This window comes from Artibeus jamaicensis, unplaced genomic scaffold (genome assembly GCF_021234435.1).
Source record: "Artibeus jamaicensis isolate MK-2021 breed Jamaican fruit bat unplaced genomic scaffold, CSHL_Jam_final contig_923, whole genome shotgun sequence".
NCBI lineage: Eukaryota > Metazoa > Chordata > Mammalia > Chiroptera > Phyllostomidae > Artibeus > Artibeus jamaicensis.
In genome coordinates, this window is record NW_026522014.1 from 11,506,896 (window position 1) to 11,528,003 (window position 21,108).

At 33.6% G+C, this 21,108-nt stretch overlaps 1 protein-coding gene across 1 annotated transcript in view; it reads right to left on the reverse strand.

Annotated features, from left to right (window-relative positions):
• The window catches only part of DGKB (diacylglycerol kinase beta), a 566,799-nt gene that overhangs the window by 361,764 nt on the left and 183,927 nt on the right, over positions 1-21,108 (reverse strand). Inside the window, exons 15-17 of the mRNA XM_053655066.1 lie at positions 18,330-18,404; positions 3,210-3,295; positions 627-716 (exon numbers count right to left, since the gene is read on the reverse strand). Coding sequence (XP_053511041.1) covers positions 627-716; positions 3,210-3,295; positions 18,330-18,404 — 251 coding nt within the window. The remainder of the gene's footprint in view (positions 1-626; positions 717-3,209; positions 3,296-18,329; positions 18,405-21,108) is intronic.

Genomic DNA, 21,108 nt, shown 5'->3' on the forward strand with positions numbered 1-21,108 from the left:
ATTCTCACTGTATCATCTTGTCACTGAAATGATGAGGCTTTCATTATGCTGGCTATCTGTGTACCTGTTAGAAGGAAGTCTCATGATTTATATATGACTCAAAGCGCCACTAGAATTTAAGACCAGTTTGAAAACAGTCTTTATTTTCAATTCTTAATTCTGTATCCCAAGGGCAGGACACACTGCCTGGTGTAAAGTGGGTTTTAAAACATGTGTTCATGCCTGGACAAGTCATTCATTAGCCTTTGCATTTTTTCCTTAGATTGTTGTTGTAACACACAACTCAGAAATTAAAAACCTGAATGTTACTTTCACAGTTAATCCATGCTGATCTTACCTCTCACATGAGAAGCCCTGGTACCAGAGAGGTCTGGAAGCCTGCCTGCCTGGTGACATCTATAGTTAGTGTCACTTTAAAAGCCCAGCACTCACTGTCTAACACTTCATCAGCTATTTGTTTCTCTAACCCAGATTATTGTTCAAAATCATATACTCTATATCTGAAAGCAATTATGTTTGGTAAAATCCCATGGCAGTTGTAAATAAATGCTGGATTCATGGAGGGGGGTGTGTTCTGTACTGTTTATATTTTGCTAAGACTTTCACTGTCATTAAAGCTGTTTTACCTCCTCCCCATCGCAGGCATCTTGCTAGATCATTACCGGTCCCAAGAGGCAGAATGGCAACTGGAGGATGCTTGACTACATTAGCCTTTTCTGTGAAATTGAAAAGTAAAACAAAATACAATTTTGATCACAGATAGAACAACAGTAAAAAAATATATAGTCTAGCATGGAATGAAAGCATTCTACTCAATACTTACTAAAAAGTTATATTTTATAGGTATATGCAATTATAAATTATTATTAACCTCCATGCATTTGTAGCAATTAATAAAATGCAAACAAATAACATTATGGACAAAGTCACAGGAACATTCAAGTCTCAAGCATGAGGAAAGCCTTCTAACTACTCTAGTCCATTTAAAAATTGTGATTTAAGCTGGATTTAACTCCACTGAAATAAGTCAGACAGAAAAAAGCAAATACCACATGACTTCACTTACATGTGCAACCTAATGAACAAAATAAACTAACATAACAGAAAAAAACTCACAAAGAACAAACTAAGAGCTGTCACAGGGGAGGGGCTTTGGGGAACTGGGTGAAAAGGTTTAAAGGACTAAGAAGTACAGATTGGCAGTTATGAAATAGTCACAGGGGTGTAAAATACAGCACAGGAAGTATAGTCAAGATTGCAGTTGCTACGTATGGCAAGAGGTGGGTACTAGACCTATAGGGGTGATCACTTCCCAAATTATATAAATGTCTAGCCACGGTGCTGTACACCTAAAAGTAATCTAAAATAATACTGAATGTCAGCTATAACTGAAAAATTTAACATAAGATTTCAATCTTTAAAAAAATTCTCAGGAATATAGGGATACATAACATAGGAATATGGGTACAAGAGCACAACCAGAGTGATGGGTTAGGTTTCTATATAAAGGCCTTTTGCAACAACTATTCTAATACATTTTACTTTAACAAATAAAATACTTTTTAAAACAACAGTTGAATTCTAGAAGCTAGTAAAGTGCGAACAATGTCCTTGCATTGTTTCCACCCAAGGTGCTCCTTCGTTTCAGAATAAACAGCGTTTAACCATGAGATCAGCAGGCTTTCTTTGCGATTCACCTTCACATAAAACAGTGATTTGAGTTCAGAACAGGGAGGATCTCTGCCACCGTCCGCATCATTACAAGTCTTGAATGACTCTCACAACCATATATTACTTTATTTTTTCCCTCAGCTGCTCAAAGTCAGTAAGCATTTGTGTATAAAAATAAAAAGGAAATAGATTATTTAGGGATGTGCCACAGCTGATAGCCAAGGCTTACATTTTGGGGGTTAAAACAAACCAATAATATCCTGATGTCTACACTCTGAAATTCTCACAAGTCCTCAGATAGTGTACAAGCAACTCTTTAATTTTTATACTTATTGAATTCTGGTTTTCTCCTTAAATATGACGTACTAAAGCTATTTACATCCTTTACCAGGAGGCCAGAGAGCACAATTTTTACTGTTTCTTTTTTTTTCAGTGTCAGCAGATTAAAGTTAGATGTACTATCAAACATGTACTGGCAGTTTGTATTTATTTTTAATTTCAATATTTCAACATGTATGAAAAGACAAAACATTTTGACCTGCATTGATTATACAAAAGTTTCAATTTGTATAGATAGTAAAGTTCATTTTGAGTCAATTCTTCCCTTTTTGTGAAAGGGCCTGTTTTTTTTAAACTAATTAGTTATGCAATAACTGAAATGAGAAATTAGAGGTGAATATTTGTATTGGATTTATCTCCCCATAAAGGTGAATTTATGATCTATTTTACTGAGCAGTAATCAGTTCTAACAGCTGTCTATAAAAAAAACATAATTTTCCTGATTATATCAGGCTTCTCTTGTAATTTATGTCTACCTTTTATCCTCAGTCATGTATCTGTTTTGTGTGCTTATAAAAATCCAGTTTTCAAAATTTGAACTGAGAAGCAATGTAAAATAAGATTGAAGTGCAGGTTCTAATCTCCATTCTGTCAGTTCACAGATACAAAATTTTGTTCATGTTTTTAAGTTCTTCAAGCTTTTTAATTTCCCTATCTCAAAAATGGGATTATCAAAACTATATTATAGAGTTGTGAGAACTAAGAAGATTGGGGTAAAAACCTTAGCCCAAGGCCTATTAGACAGGCCGTGATAAATAAAAATTAGTTATAATTATGATAATAACGATGGAGGGTGATGACATGAATGTATGTACAGGGTCAGGTTCTCAGGTCCCATACTCACACCAAACAAGCACATCTATGTGACAAACTCAACAGCAAATTCTAAAATCCTTTTTGGCTCCTTCTCTAAGGCAAAGAAACAAATGGTGGCTGATTTACAAAAAACTCTGAGGGGTTAGTCAATTCCATGAGCAATACGTGAGAAAAGAAGGATCCCAGATACTTCACATTATGCTGTAAAGTATCTATTTTAAACATAGAATAAACTAAACCGGGAAAAAGTGTGCACACATGCTGAATGTCAGTTATATCACTGTAACATCCAAAGACAGCAATGCATCTGTTAATCAATGCAATGCACAGAATGTAAGGCTGCCACTCTGACCCCAGCCACGTTAAACATGAGTCTTCATTACCTATGCAGTCCAAAATCCACCCCACTGTTCCATCTCCTCCGCAGGCTAGCACTCTGAAGTCCACAACGTCACGGAAGAAGTTTAACCTGGAAAATAAGCACACCATTGAGAACTTAAAATTACGACATGTTTAGTTGGATATTTTTTGAAGTTCATCTAGTAAAAGTATTCTTAGTTCATGAAAACTGTAAAATTTCAATGATTTTACTGAGAAAATATTAAATTCTGACCTAGAATATACCTCTGAAAGTATTAACATGTCCTAATTTAATCATTTTAATTGTACTCAATTCCACAATATATATTCTTTATTTTTCTTTTATTACCTAAAAAAATTCAAATTACAATAATTTTATTGGTAGTCTCCCAGATGTGATCTGCAGTTCATATAATCAGTCGCATATGCTTCAGTATTTCATTTCATAATTTTTATGAATCAAAATTCTCTTTTGAATAATGATATAAATGTATGATTATCCTGTCACTAAATATGTCTTTGAGAGGATTCTGCCTCCTAATTACTGGGAGAAATTGAACAGGATGCTTCTGCAGCTAACCATTTCAGTGTTTCCTCCTTCTGACTTCCAATCTGCAAACAGGAGGGAGCGTCCCGTTGTCTGTTGCCCTGGCCCGCTGTGACTAGCATCCGGAAACACCCAGCCTAGCTACTGCTCAGCTGTAGTAAGTGCCCACTGCTGCCGCTGTTCCTGCAGGCAGCGTGCATGTTAATGCAACCAGCTTTGGGGGAGTCACCAAGGCTAGTAATGTAGGCAGTTATGTACTCATACATGCGCATTTTCTTGCAGTAAGAAAATTGAAACGAGACATAAGTGTTTGGAATGTAACTCTTTACCTCCTTTACGCCAGAGATAACCACTGGAAATTAAATAATATAATATAATATAATGTAATGTAATATAATATAATATGCAATTATCCAAGGTTTTCCCTGTATATTTATATATGCACATGGACACACACATAAATTTTCTTATATACTTATTTTTAACATGAATGAAATTGTGCTATATATCCTTTTAACTTATTTGTTAAAAATCGCGGCTCCTTCTTTCTGAGATACCATGAGAAGGTCTGTTATGTGACCCCGATGTCTTTGTCTATAGCTTGTTGGGCTAGAAGCCAGCAGCTTAGCTAAAATCAACCCTAAATAATGAATATCTGAGGAAGACAACCTCAATTTTGTTCTACCCTGGAAAACTGCTATTTTGGTTATCTTCATACGACTTCTGCATCTAGGGTAGAGGATTCTGGATGATGAGGTACCATCCATCATTCAATTTCTTACTGAGTTCTCCATGGCTGTTTGTTTTCCTATTTTCCTAAAGTTTCTCTGCATCACAATAAACCTACAGTATCTTTAAAAAATTGCTTCTAAGACATCTTTCTGTGTCAGCACACAGAGTTGCCTCGTGATTTATAGTAAGAGAATGTATTATGTAGGTTGTATATTCCATGATTTAAATCATTTTTCTTTATTTAGTTTTAAACTATCTCTACCATTTCACTATTACAAAGAGCGAATACTGTATTTAACATTATCTCAAGTACAGTTATATGAAAATGCGCATGTTTTGAAGACTAACCTTCTAGACAGGAAAGGTTCCCCTATACCACCATATCACCCTTTTCATGGCTCCCATTGTACAAGATGTTAAGTGCCCATTTCTTGCAACATATAAACAACTTTATGGCATTTCTTCATTAACGAGGGAAAACAGCATGTTGCTACTATTCTAAAATCACAGCTCCCTGTTTACTAGTGGGTTGAGTACATTTTTTTGTAGGTTTAGTAGATGTGTAACCTCTTCTGTGAACTTCATCTGCAAAGACTTGCCCCTTTTCCATTTAGTTCTCTTGCATTATCTCTCAAACTCTTTGTGTATTATGAGTGATAGTTTCACTTAAATTAGCATCAATAGAAAAAACATCTTGTTAAAGTAATACAAATAGTGTGTAAATAGAAATGTATAAAAATTCACTAAAACCCAACAGTGTAATAAGAACCATGAATATTTAGAACATAAAATTTTCACATATAACTTATGTAATATACTGTGACTATTTAACTTTTGTTAAATATGTTGCAGCATTTTCTTCCAGTCTATTACCAATTGGTTTGCTTCTATTATGTGACATATATTATGTATAATATAAACACTAATTGTGTACCCCAAGGACAGAACATTTCTGAAAACATATTTTGCTCTATGCTCTCTCTGAATTAATATGGTTAGCATGTGTATGCTATAAACAACATATTACATTTTGCTCTTTTCATTAAGTATTTTTATTAAAGGCTATTCATGTGGAAGATGTTTTGTCCATGAATAGTTCAAATTATTTGATTTCTATTGCAAAATATCAGTTATTAAGTGAACATGCTTCTTTAATCCATAATATTTAATGCACGCCAATTGACATTTGGAGTAGTTAGTTTTATGTTCTTAAAAATAATTGCCTTATTGGCTAAGTTTTCTAGTGTCATGGGCAGTAACTACTTTCATATAGAATTACTTACCTATGACTTTTGCTTCCTAAAGATGCTGTACCAACGCACATGTTCATTTGCCACGTAGTTGAGATCTGACAGACCCTATACTCTCTGTAATATTCATTCTCTTCATCAATACTCTCTTCATTCCCTGTGTTTCCTCTTTTGGGAAATTCCTGCTTATGCATTTTGTATGTTTTTCTCATCTTTTCTTCTTGTTGATTCATAAAAATTCTTTATTTTTTATTACTTGTAATCCATTTTTGGAAATATTTACTAAAAGTTGCAAGATTTGTTATGTTTAATTAATGTGCATTTTAATGAACATTTAGTTTTATTATATTCAAATTTATTAACTTTCATAAGTGGCTAGCACTTTAGTCTGTTTTGTGCATAAGGAAACTGTTTACTCAAAGGTCAGAGAAAATTTCACATACAATCTTTTTTAAAATTTCAGTTTTGCCTTTAACAGAAATTCTGTGTGGTGGTATGAAATAAGAAGTACAGTATATTATCATATACTGATATAAAATATATAAAAATAACCATAATCCCTATCTCATGCCATCACATTAAACTATATAATATATATTGCATTGCATATGTTATATAAAATATTACACATATATAAAATATTTACAAAATTTTACTGTGGTATTATGAAGTATGGATCCTTTTATTCTCTTAGCACCTGCCCTCTCCTGACTTTTTCTTCCTTCTTATCTTTTGCTTTCTCTTTCTTCCTTCCTTTTTGATGTTGTACACAAATTTTTAATCCATCTCTTCACTGGTGGGTAATTCAACTTTCTACCATGCAAGCTCCATCATGAGTTAGATCTCCATATGTAAGTACATTTCTCTTCAGATTGTCTATTCCATTTTATTCATGAATTTGCCCATCTCTGCACAAGTATCACAGTCTTACAATTGCTATAGTTACATAGTAAGTCTAATCTTATAGACCATGTAGAATCTAAGACATTATTCCTTCTTTGCTTTTCTATACATGTTTTAAAGTTAACTTATCATATTCCACAAAATAAAAAGTAAAACCGATCATAATTTTAAGTGCAGGTACATAAAGCCTAGAGATCAATTTTTGGAGAAATAAAAACCTATTTAGTGTAAATTAAATTCACTTGCTTATGAGTATAGGCTTGTTCAACTTATTTCGATATTCTTTAATGATTTCCAATAAAGTTTTTAATTTTCACATATAGCTCTTGCATATATTTTATTAGAATTATTTGTGGTTATTTTATAGTTTGTGTATTTTTAAAATTATTGATTTTAATGGTTTTGTTGCTTGTATATGTAAATATATTTCACTTTTATACCTTCATGTTTTAAACAGACACATTACTCCTACTTTGTCTATTGCCTATATTTTGTTTATAAATTCATTTGGATTTCTATATAAATTGTGCCATTTGCTGATAACAATGGTCCCATTAGTCATCTCTAATTCTTATACTTTTTATTCCTATCCTTGTATTGTGCTGGCTGTAGCACCAATATATTGCTGAATAGAAGTATTCATATAGAACTGCATAACTCATTCCTGAATTTAAATTTAATACATCTAGAATTTCTCAATTTAGGGTGATATTTTTGGTAGGGATATTTTTTTCTATTCTGAGTGACACATTTTATAAGTTAAAAAAGTTTCCTTCTCTTCTTGTTATAGTAAGTTTATTATGACTCAATATAAGTATTTTTATGTATATGTGAGATGCTGATATGACTGATCACAGTTAATCAGTAATGTTATATATTCTGTATTATTAAACCATCCTCATAATCCTTTTATATACTTAAATTGGACATTGTTTATTAATATTGTTTACAGAGAATTGAATTTAGTTTGAAAATTTGTTTAGAAGTTCTGCATCTAATTTCATGAATACAACTGACTCACTATTTTCCTTTCTGATACCATCTCTAATTTTTTTTATCAAAATTATTATCTCATAAACTGTATTACAGCACATGCCTTCATTTTCTATTTTTGGAAGCATTTGTATAAATTTGAAAATTCCTTAAAACAGTAGCACTTGCATTTAAACTATCCTGGTGAGTCTTTGATTTCTTTTTTTTTTTTAAATAGAAAAGTCTTAAAATAATGGTTTTAATTCCTGTAATAATTATTTAAAAATCATATTTTCTAATTCTTCCTAAATCAGTTTTTGCCAGCTATATTTCTGCATTGAATTGTCTATTTTCTATGTTTTCAAATATTTTATCATTGAAGTTTCGAAAATCTTTTTAAAATAAACCAATGACATCATAGAGCTCATTGTTTCTGGCGAACAGGTAACCATCCATTTGACTCACCATTGTTCATCTATAACAATGTTTCATCTCTTATATGTAACTGTTTTATTTAAAAATTGTCAACATAGGTTCCTCATCAGCATCCTACCCCAAACATGAACCCCATGGGACTGTCAATTCATTATCTGTAAATTGATTGTTAAATGGGTTGAAAAGTCAACCTCTCTAGCTCACCCTCCCAACCCACTCAATCCACACTGTTTTCCCTGGAGATTCATTCTGTAGTTCATTCAGTCACTGAAGAGTAGCCTTGGAAAGTTATGTAACCATCTTGAGGATCAGTTTCCTTTGCTTTAAAATGCAATTAAAGCCTCCTTCATTGGGTCGATTTAAGCCCAATGTACATGTAAAAGATACATGTAAATAAGTTACATTGTACCATTCACAGATTACAGGGTGGGGCAAAAGTAGATTTACTGTTATGAATATGCAAGAGTTTTTTCTTGCATTATTATATATGAAGTTTTGTATTATTTTCCATATAGATAACTATAAACTTCCCTCTGCCATATCTTGTATTATTAATGTAACTATTATTTTTTCTTTATTAAAAGTAGTATGGGTACTTTATATGCTGCTACTCCTCCATGTCCCCAACTCCCCACCCCCAGTAATCTGGCAAAATAGTCACATAGAGAACTTTCTAAAAAGCACAGCTGGATGGAGAGATAGTAAGGAGTTCTCCTACCTCCTATCTGGAACTGGAGCCTGAGGACTACTGAGAGACCTGCCTATGACTTCGGGAACAAAAAGTGCACTGGAAAATGCTTCTGATTGAGAATAAGCAAATCTGATACTTGGCAAGAGCCAAATGCTGGGCTCTCCATCGGCATTTGCTTGCCACTTGTTAAGCTGTAAAGACCAGCAGATGGAAGGTTCGTACTTCATACAGAATCTTAGCAATGGGAGGATGAGGGACTGAGGAATATTAGGAAAGAAGCCGACTTGACAAGTTCACTTGCAGAATTAGTAAGTATACATGTTTTGCAATGAGGTGATCACACATGGCTCAGGATTTTATTTTTGCTATCTGTTTTCATGAAATTTTATTGAAATTAAATATTAAAGTAATTTATGAAAAGAATTAATGATTTTTTAAAGTTTTTTTGTTGTTGGTTCTGGAGCATTAACTGTTTATTCAAAATAGCTATATTTGGAAGAGATCCTATGTTAATGCATGGATTTAGTAGCCCTGTGTCAGATGCTTTTTAATCACTATTCTGTCTTTATTTTTTATTCTTGATACTATTACAGATGTCCCCATTTTACCCACGCTGCCTGCCTTCATCCAGCCCCTCTTCCCTGCCCTCTGGCCCTCACTACACCACTGTCTGTGTCCACGGGTGATGCATATATGCTCTTTGGCTAATCCCTTCACCTTCTTCCATCCACTCCTCCCCATTACCCCCCCCCTTGATGGCTACCAGTCTGTTCCACGTGTCTATGCCTTTGTTCCTATTTTGTTCATCAATTTATGTTGTTCTTGAGATTCCACATATAACTGAAATCATCATCCTAATCACGTTTGTTCAACAAGCAACACTACAGTGCACCCTACATTAAAAAAAGGATGGTGATATTATAATGCTTGATATGACAATGTGAACAAAGATATTTCATTTGAGATTAAGAAGCCTACTTTCAACTTTTAATAAGTATTAAGATAAAACTGTTATAGAAAATGTAGGAAAGCACTGGCCAGTATGGCTCAGTTGGTTGGAGCGTCACTTTGTATACCAAAAGGTCATGGGTTTGATTCCTCCTCAGGGCACATATCCATTTTTGAGTTTGATCCCTGGTCTGGGTGCATACAAGAGTGCAAACATTCTCTCTCTCCAACCCCTCCCCGCCCCCACCCTTTCTCTTCTCTCTAAAGCAATTAAAAAATTGTCCTTAGGTAAGGACAAAAAAAAAGAAAAGCTAGGAAGTCTTTATTTGTGTGTGACAATTGTATTTTTAAAACTATGACATGAAAACTATTTTAAGAAAGAAGAGAAACTGCAGTACAGATTACATAATCTTGGAAAGTGTCTTATAATCAGATTTCTTAAACTTCAATATGTAGGATTTTCTTTTTGTTCTAGTCTCACATTCTGTTATCTTAAGAAAATAAAAAAACTGCTATATACATATAATAAATAATTTGGATGTATTAGAAATGAAATTGAACATATAATAATAAATACTTACATGGGTATTAAGTATTATACATAGTATACAATATATATTATAAAATTATATTTGCCAGTACTTAAATGAAACCAGTATAAGATTTGGAAATATTGTTAGCACAATAATGCAGATGAATGGTTATTTAATCTTTCATATTTATATTTCTTTGTATTAAAGAAGCACAAGTTGAAGGATCATAAGTGGCTTTATCATATGTCAATAAATCTCCTCTTTTTCTTTTTAGAAAAAAATGTTTACTGCAAGAGCTTGTCTTATTTAAGCATTCTGGGCCAGAAACATGAATAAGTGTCTCTTATTATTCAGCTCAATTCACACTTATACTCACAATGTACACTGTTGCATATTATTTTCATAGTCACAGATCAGGTGGAGTCACAATGACCTCACGGAAATCAGGCTGCCTTTTCTGGTTTATGATATTGCTATCGTTTTAAAACTATATTTATACTCTAAAAAAACCAATGCTTAATCCCTAATACCCAACTGCACCTATACATATCTTGGTATCACTGATAGGATTATAGTTGCTATGCCCAATTTGCAAAAGCTATGCATGAAGCAGTTCTGAAAACCCTGCACTGTATAGTATGAAATGGGGAGGGATTAGATAGCATGTTTTTCTTTCGATATAATAATGTCAGCTTCAAAGTGGTGACTTACCATCTGTTACGAGTCTCCTGCATCATTTCAGCTCAAAATAAAACTAATTATAAACATGTCCTCTCATATCATATCTTCTGTCCTCTATTCTACTAATAAAGCATAAAGTTTAGGCAACTAGAAACTGTACCTGTTTCAACAAGTTCAGTTAATCTTTTAAGCATCTTTTATGAAAGATGAGTTTATACTTGGGGAGGGGGCATTTTGTGTAGTGCAATGTAATGCTGTTACCATTCCAGCTAGAAATAACTTTCAGAGTATTAAAAAATACAGATCTCACAGAACTCTACATAATTGAAACATGAATGTCATTATCTCTAGAAATCTCAGAAACATCTTTTAGGCATATGTGTATTTTAGAAGAGAAAAGAGGAGAGGGGGAACAGAGAGAAGTGACTAAGAATGAGAGACAAAATCAGGGTTCTTATTCCTGGGTGACCTATGCTGCTATCTCACTAAAAAACAATGACACTCTCCCCAATGTAATAGGAGTGAGAAAGGACAAGGCAGTAAACAATAAGTTCTGCAATGTGGTTCAAATACCTATTCCTTTTTTAACCAGTGCATATTATTCTTGGAAAATTAACATGTTAAAAAGAGTATTACATTCTCTTAAATCATTTTGAATGAATAAAAACAAAGTAATAATTAGATAAACTACCACTGACCTTTTATTGAGACTATTCATAATTTCATTAGTATAGAAGTGTAAAATACCTCTATACAAATCTTACCTTAAATAAAAATATTGATTTATTCTGGTACATGGAAAATAGTAATCCTTTTAGGATGATTTAAATATATATGAATATAAATTAATATGTAAGGGCCAAGTAATTAAAAAAATAAAACCTTTTTTGTTATTTTTTCTCATTTATAAATGCAAAAGTTTTCTTAATTAGATTATAAACAACTTAAATCAACTCAGTATTTATATATACTATTTAGTGCTGCAATATGAATTCGTGTTTATGATCATGCACATGTGTCTATCCCTCAAAGTACTAATGTATATGTATCCACTATGGCTATTAATATATGTATATATGTAAATACATAATTAAAATATTTCTATTAAGGTTGAAAGTTACATGACTACCACACAGCAAAACAATTTTTAAGTAAATTAAGTAAAAATATGATGAAGTGTTTTGATCTAACCATAATTACAAGAATTTCCTGAAGAAGAAGAGAAGTTAACTTAGAACTCATTCTCAACACATCCAAATGAAAAGCACAGAGATATTGTCTGTGGTCCAAAGCACAGTCTAAAATAAACCTCACGATACAGCAGCAGACTCTGTTGGGTTGCTTGGACCTGTTTGGCAAATGTATGCACATCTGTTCTGTCATCCACATGCTTGTATTATTAAAAATTAGGAAGAGTTTTTATTTTATATGCATTAGATCATTCCATCAAATTAACTTTAGAATGTGAAATAAGAAGGTTTTATGAGTTAGGGAGTAACTCTGGAAGTCCATAAGGAAAAATAAATGTTACTTTGACCAGGATCAAATACAACAGAATAGCTATAAATGCCGAAGAAATATCTAGTTCATGAAAAATCCATATACAGGTCCCCCCCCCATGTTCCAATAAAACCTTTCATAAGCTAAAATGGCATAAAATAAAGAGTATTTCCTTTCATAAAATAAAGTTCTAAAAATTTGTAAATATTTAGAACTTTCTAAAAATTTACTGATTTAGTATGCTAATAGTATTTTTTGTAAATGTGAACATCCTCTTTGAGTTTCAATTGGTGAAACAGGTACTAATGTAGGTCTTTCTAAAAATAAAGTAGTATAAAATAAACTTTTGGAAATTGAGAGATAACTATACCTATAAAAATAACTTTGTAAATTATATATCGCCTGTATCAATTAACTTATTTAATATACATTAAAAATCAGCAACTGTGTACCGGGAACTGCATTCGATTCCAGAGATTCCAAAACAAGACAAAGAGTGGTGCCTACATGTGAGCCAAAGGCTTAATTTACAAGGCAGACAAGAACACACAGTGAGGGGTGTTCTCTTAAGATGGTTAATGCCAGTGAGGTAGCAAAGAATATCAGAGCTGGCTTACTAAAAGTAGACATACTGAATTGAATTTTGAAGTTTTTGTAAAGGTCAATTCGCTAATGAATTGGAGGAGAAGAAATTGAGTGAAGGGTTAATATGTAAGAAGGGAGAAATGGAATACAAGGAGAGTGATTAGATGAGAAATACTGGACAGAGTGAAAGAATGTATTGTAAGAAGGAATATAAAACTCAATGGTACTTCCATTAATCAGGTTAGAGAAAAAAGTCAGTGGACAATTTGGGAAGGGATGAGAAAATGAGCTTAGTTGTAGACATGAAAAATTTAAGATACGAATGGAACATTAGTATGAAAATGTTGACAATAGTTAAGTAAATTCACACGGGACTGCGGGGAAAAATCCGAGATGAAAGGAGATGTTCAGAAGCCATCCACGTACACTTGGTTATCAAAATAATGAAATGGAATAGGAAGAGGGACCATACAACACAGGCTGAAAGAACCCTGTTGGAATACAACAGACCTGATTTGCTCTTTATGGCACTGAAGCAAGTTCTGGAAGCACTCTGACCAGGTTTCCTCATCAGGAAATGGAGAAAACACCTGACTCATCACAAGGTCATTACATTCTACATACCCACTCTCCTCCACCACACAAATCACTGTTATTTTATTATCATAAAATTAAGGAAGCATATGCACATGAAATTAATAAACTTCTGAGTATTAAATTCTAAGAAAAGAGTGACATTAAAGGAATGGACTAAAGAAAAATACATCCAGATATATAAGAAGCGGCAGCTTAGAGAGAGGAAACCTTGATTTCCTAATGTCCAAGGGAGAAAAGACTTTAAGAAAGGTGAAAACAGCCATGACTATTTTATAAGACACCTGTAGATTTGTTAGTGACAATAGCACCTTGAATGTAAAGTCAAAACCCTAGACTAGAGTTTTAAATGAAAGAGAAGGGCGTAATTTGGAAAAGACTCAAGAAAGGGGTGCTATCCTGAGATTTTACGAACTATATTGTTTAGTGACCCAATATTTGAGACTTACTTTTTTCCTGGTTACTGTAGAACCACTAGAAGAATAACTGAATAGTTTGTGTGTATGTGCTCATGCATACAACTTGACAATTAAGGTTTTTAATTAGTAGAATATTAAGGGTATTTTGGATGCAATTATGATTTATGTGTATACCACAACCAATTCATTTTTTCATTAATTCTATCAACAACCTCATAATTCTTCAGTAAACTTTATTTTGAATAATAAGTCAGGATACATGTCTGTCATTTATAGAAAAGTAAATAAAGTTAATAACATATTCAATTTTATAACTGATATCAGAGATATAGAAATAAAAATAAGTACATGCTTTCATCTGTCATATTGTGCAAATATAGAAAGTGCTAAAGATATCCAATTTGAAGGAGACTGTGGGAAATAAGCATTATACACTGTTACTGGGATTGTAACTTAGTATACACTTTTTATAGCACTTTGGCAGGAAGGCATATAGTTAAAAATGAAAATATTCTAAACCAAGCAATTCTATCTATGTTAACTTATTCAATGAAAATATTAAAATATACTTAAAAAACATACATAAATTTAGGTATTAACATAGCATAGTTGGGAGTAATTTAAAAGAACAAGCACTCAATGTTTATCAGTAATGCATTACCTAACAAAACTATAGAATATTGTACAGCTCTTAAAAATAATAAAACTGATCAATATGTTCTAAACTCAATATTTATCATATGCTTTTGGATGTAGCAAAAAAGTGTTGCAAGTAATATTAAAAATTTATGTATATTTTATATGTGTATGTTATATATGTATATAACACATGTGAATACATTACGCATGTACATTTTATGTTTATTAAAAAAGTTCTGAGAGTATACATACAAACAATTCGGTGGTAAACCCTGCAGACTGGTAGAGCTTTTAATTAAAATTCATACTAAAAATTATTTTAGCATGGGCTTTTAAGTATATATATAATACTTTTATTTTTTTAATACATTAAAATAAAGTAGAGGATGATAGAAAACTTAAAATTAAAAGAGTGAAACATGTAGTATACATTAGAGCAAGCACAAAATAAAATGAGAAATGACTAAAATCAATGTTATTGGAGAATAGTTACATAAACTTAAAAAGTGGTCATGTTATTAGTAATTATTAATTAATAGCTATAAAGAGTACTGATACTAAATAACATTGAGAATATATCATGTGATAATCACATTTTTATGTGCTTTATTGACATTATTCCATTTAATTTAACTAGCCTATCAGAGAGCTATTTTTCTCCTACAGCAACATAACAAAGGCATAGGGAAGTTAGGTCATCGGGCTTGTAATTAGTAGAGTCAGTAGCATCACATTTAACTATGAAACCCAGGCCAAGCCCAGGATTGATTTAGTGTGGGTGGAGGTCTTGGAATTGCTAAATTTTTCAATGCAGAATTTCTTAATCCTGCAGAGTAAGACCTACTTCTAAGTTTAGAGACTATTAAGAGAGAAGAAAAAAAAAAGCCATCTTGCCTGAGCTTGTTTGTTAATATCAAGACTTTACTTTTGTTTGGCTTTAACTGAATAGGGATTTCCTGCATGTGGCTCACTTATCCAATAATTTGATCATGATCCTTTAGACTCTGGAGTCTGGAGCTTGACAAAGGCATTGTTCTGAACTAAATTCCTGTGGTAAGCCTGCCTTTTATAGCAAGTAGTTTCCACACATCAGCACCCTGTATTTGGAAGCGGGCCTTGGACAGGAGCAAGGAATGAAAGAAAGTTGAATGTAATTATGGGAATCTGTGCTAATAATTCTAGTTATATTTATTTCATATAGGTACACTGATATAAATTTTATTCTGAGCATTTGAAACAGTACAATATCAATATTTGTTTTCTACTTTCACACATAACCTAGGAAACTTATTTATTTTTATTATTTTATTTTTTCTAATATATTCTACTAATTATGCCATTACAGTTGTTATATTCCCCCTTCATTCCCCTCCACCCTGCATACCCCCTCCCCCACCATTTTCCCCTTTAGTTTATGATCACCTGTCTCAAGTTCTCTAAATTCTATACTTCCCATACTATTCTTGTCCTCTCCCCTATCTATTTTCTACCTACCATCTATGCTACTTATTTTCTGTACCTTTTCCCCCCTTCTCCTCCTCCCACTCCCCTGTTGCTAACCCTCCATGTGATCTTCATTTCTATGGTTCTGCTCCTGATCTAGCTGTCCTCTTAGTTTGGTGTTGTTTTAGGTGTGGTTCTTAATAACTGTGAGTTTGCTGCCCTTTCGCTGTTCATATTTTTTATCTTCTTTTTCTTAGGTAAGTCCCTTTAACATTTCATATAATAAAGGCTTGGTGATGATGAACTTCTTGAATTTGATCTTATGTGAGAAGCATTTTACCTGCCCTTCCATTCTAAATGAAAGCTTTGCTGGATAGAGCAATCTTGGATGTAGGTCTTTGGATTTCATGACTTGGAATACTTCTTTCCAGCCCCTTCTTGCCTGAAAGGTCTCTTTTGAGAAATCAGCTGACGATCTGATGGGAACTCCTTTGTAGGTGACTGTCCCCTTATTTCTTGCTGCTTCTAGGATTCTCTTCATTTTAATCTTGGCTAATGTAATTATCATGTGCCTTGGTGTGTTCCTTCTTGGGTCCAACTTCTTTGAGACTCTCTGAGCTTCCTGGACTTCCTGGAAGTCTATTTCCTTTGCCAGATTGGGGAAGTTCTCCTTTATTATTTGTTCAAATAAGGTTTCCACTCGTGGCTGTTCCTCTTCCCCTTCTGGTACCCCTATAATTCAGATGTTGGAGCGTTTAAAGATGTCCTGAAAGTTCCTAAGCCTCTCCTCATTTTTTTGAATTCTTGTTTCTTCATATTTTTCTGTTTGGTCATTTTTTTCTTCCTTCTGGTCCACTCCCTTGATTTGAGTCCATTTCCTTTCCATCACCATTTCTTTCCTGTGCATTTCCCTTCATTTCAATTAGTTTAGCCTTCATATGTTCCTCTAATTTGTGACTAAAATCAACCAGTTCTGTGAATATCCTGATCACCAGTGTTTTGAACTGTTAATCTGAAAGTTTGGCTATTTCTTCGTCACTTAGAGTTATGGGCTCTGGGACTTTGAGTTCTTGAGCCATGTTTGGTCTGTTCACACCCATTACATATGAGGAGCGGAGCCCTAGGTGTTCACCAGGGAAGGGCCACCCAGGACCCTGGTTTGTGATGCTGTATGTGGGGGCAGGGTCAGAGAGGGACAACAGTGGTCCCCTCTGCCGCTTCCCGCCGCTGGGGCCTGCGTGGTCTGTCTCACTGCTCACTCCTTCACCAGTTTATCTGCGTGTGAATGTGTGCCTGCGATCAGTCCTCAGTGGGTCCACTGGCTTCTCCACACCTGGGATCCGCCCACAGCTGCCGGTGCGCTTGGGTTGTGAGCCCTGGTTGGTCCGGTGGATCTTTCCTGTCCGACCCCTCTCTGCTGCTGGCTCTGCCCCTCTTACCGGTTTGGCTGAAGGGTTCTTTGTTGTCAGACTTCCGTGTAGTTCAATTTTCTGTGGTTTGGTTGCGTTTTTGTTGCTAAAACTTTATTATTTTTAAACTTAGTTGTGCAAGAAGGCCAGTGTTTCCACCTACATCTCCATCTTGGCAGAAGTCCCTAGGAAACTTATTTTAATCATACTAACTTTTTTTAAAAAGAAACTTTTGTAAGATTATAGAGTTTCTCTCCATTTTTCTGATCCAGTGTTTATCCGCATGTTGAAAGAGAGAAGACAGGTCAGTGGAAGAAGATATTAATTAGTTAAGCAGGCCAAATTAATGATTTCCTTCAGTGCATTCTTGTCACATCAAAAGTATATGATTTACATAAAAATTTATTTTACTACACTTTACCTATTAACAATAAGAACTGATACTCATTATATTTTGTAAGCAGTAAGTAAAAAATTATATTATAATTCTGATTATGTGTTAACTAGCCTTTTCTTTACTCTGTAGATTTATATTCTATATTTGATGAGGAGAGTACTTTTTCAAACAGATAGTTTATAAGTTTAAGCACCCAGCTAGTCTGTGTTTTATATGTGTGTATGATTATAATTATTAGCATTTGTATTAATATTACTTCATAATATTTACAGGAGAGGAAAATCTGCTTCAAACAAACGATTTTGAAAACCAGCATCTGCATGGGTTTCTCTTATGTAGTTGACATTCTACATTCTGCTGTGTACTGATCTGCCTGCTATACTCAAAAAACATTATTTTAGGTAGTTCAGGTTTGCTTACTTAATTAATTTTAATTAATAGCGATAATATTGTCCTTGGACTTACCCTGGCATTGGTCCATTTACAGCAAGACTGTAAACCTGACGAGGATTTAGTAGATATTGAAATTTTCTGTAAATTCTAGACAGATAAAAATACGGAAGAAAAAAGTTTAGTGATAGAGTAACATTTAAAAATAAATAGCACCCCTAAATATTTTAACTATATATGACTATAATTATATGTATTTGATAAATTTTACATTAATAATATTAGAAATATAAAAACTTAATAGGAATCAATGGTTCCTTTGAGAAAATAGGCCTAGTAGTCATTATAAAAGCAATATAGCTTATAAATGAGAAATAATATTTGCCTTCTAAATATGCATATGCACTTTAGAATATTATCCTGCTTTTAAATATTTAGCTAATCAGATTTCAAATAAATATTTTGAAAATATCAGTAGACAATTACTTAAATTGACAATTATTTAACTTTTCTGAACAGCTCCTTGTAAATCATATAAAATATTGAACCAGCCCTGGCTGGTGTAGCTCATTGGATTGAGCGCAGGCCTGTGAAGCAAAGGATCGCAGTTCAATTCCCAGTCAGGGCACGTGCCTGGGCTGCAGGCCAGTTCCCAGTGGGAGACAAATGAGAGGCAACTACACATTGATATTTCTCTCTCTCTCTCTCTCTTTCCCTTCCCCTCTCTCTGAAAATAAATAAATAAGATATTTAAAAAAAATAAAAATAAAATAAAATATTGAACCAACCTAATAGAGTCAAAAACTATCCCACATACAAAATCTGATTACGCACTTCGTGTATAGGCAAGCGAAGAAAGTGACCTCATCTGCCTAATCATTCCACATCGACAATCAACTTGATCAGTCAGCTCATAAAACTGCTAAACTGTTTCAATAGTACATATTAAATAATTTACTCTTTTTTTCTGAAAGCAATCAAGCTTTGTACAACAAATGCAACAGAAATTATTCAAATATATATATATAGCCTACAGGGCTGGAAGTCTTAGACAAAATAAAAGTGAAGGAATATGTTTAGATTTTTTACATTAATTTCATATACATGTAAAATATTACTATATACAAGAATGGGCCAAAATAGGTTTCAAGGTGTTCATATGCAGAATACGAAATTAATTAGTAATAATACAAGATTAAACTGTTTTGTGTACTCACAACTGTAAACCTACTTTTGCCAAACCCCTGTATTTCACACACATTCCTGTAATGTTTACTAATAGAAACTGTCTAAATTAGCTATGTAATATCTGCTTATATCCTCCCCACTCCCAAATCTACAATAAACTTTACATTTTAAATCCTGATTAATCGGATTAACTGCTATATCAAGAAAGAGGCTAGATTCATTCTCCTTTTCCCCAGCATCTGACCCTAACTGTAGACAAGCCTGTACCTTCTGAGTAATGTCCATCTAGCTAGGCCATTTCACTGCTTTAACCCCAGGTTTCATGTTCTCTCATCGGTTCTATAAAAATCACGCCTATCAGCCCTGGTTGGTGTGGCTCAGTGGATTGAGTGCAGGACCGCGAACCAGAGAACAATCCTGCCTATCTAGCCCTTTCTATACTGCTACTTAGTACAGTGATGTGGTGAGCAGGATGGAAAGTTCCTATTAGAGTCTATTTATTTGCACTATAAAATATTTGATATGTCTCATCTTTTCCCTCCCTCCCCTTAAATTTTAACCTCGGTGATTATCTTCCAGTCTTAACAAATACAACACACCATTTCACAAATCTTTCTTTTTCCACCCAGGAAACATTTACTTATGTCAGAACCAACTCAAAACCTTATTCTTCTCTAAAGCCATTTCAGTGTTAAGGAACAGGTAGCAAAATCTCATAGTTTGTAGTAATATTGTATCAGATATATCTCCCCAGGCAAGAGAAAAAGGAAACAGATAGGAGTATATCAAACTAAAAAGTTTTGCACTTAGTAAAGGAAACCATCAATTAAATAAAAAAGACAACCCACAAAATGGAAGAACACATTCACCAATACATCTGATAAGGGGTTAATATCTAAGATTTATAAAGAACTTACAAAACTCCACACCAAAAACCAAACAACCCAATTAAAAGATAGGCAAAGGACCTAAATAGATGATACTCCAAAGAGGACATACAGATGGCCAACATACATATGGAAAGATGCTCAACATCACTAATCATTAGAAAAATGCAAATTAAAATCACAATTAAATATAATCTCACACCTGTCAGAATGGCTATCATCAGCAAGTCAACAAGCAACAAGTGCTAAGGAATATAGAGAAAGGGAACCCTTTTGCGCTGTCAGTAGGAATGCAGACTGGTGCAGCCACTGTGAAAAGCAGTATGGAGATACCATGAAAAATTAAAAATGGACCTGTCTTTAGACCCTGCAATTCCACTTATGAGAATATATCTGAGGGTACCTAAAACACTAATTCAAAAGAACATAAGCACACCTATGTTCATCACAGCATTATTTATAATCACCAAGATACAGAATCAGCCAAAGTATCTATCAGTAGATGAGTGTATAAAACAACTATGGGACATTTACACAATGGAACACTACTTGGCTGTAAAGAAGATGAAAGTTTTGCCCTTTGTGACAGCGTGGATGGATCTGGAAAGCATCTTGCTAAGTGAAATAAGCCAGTCAGAGACTTACAAGTACCATATGATTTCATACATATGTGGAATCTAATGAACACACTGAACTAACCAACAAAATAGAGACAGACTCATATTTAAAGAACCTGGGCTGGGGGAGATTAGGGACTAGAGGGGTTGAGGGAAAAAAAA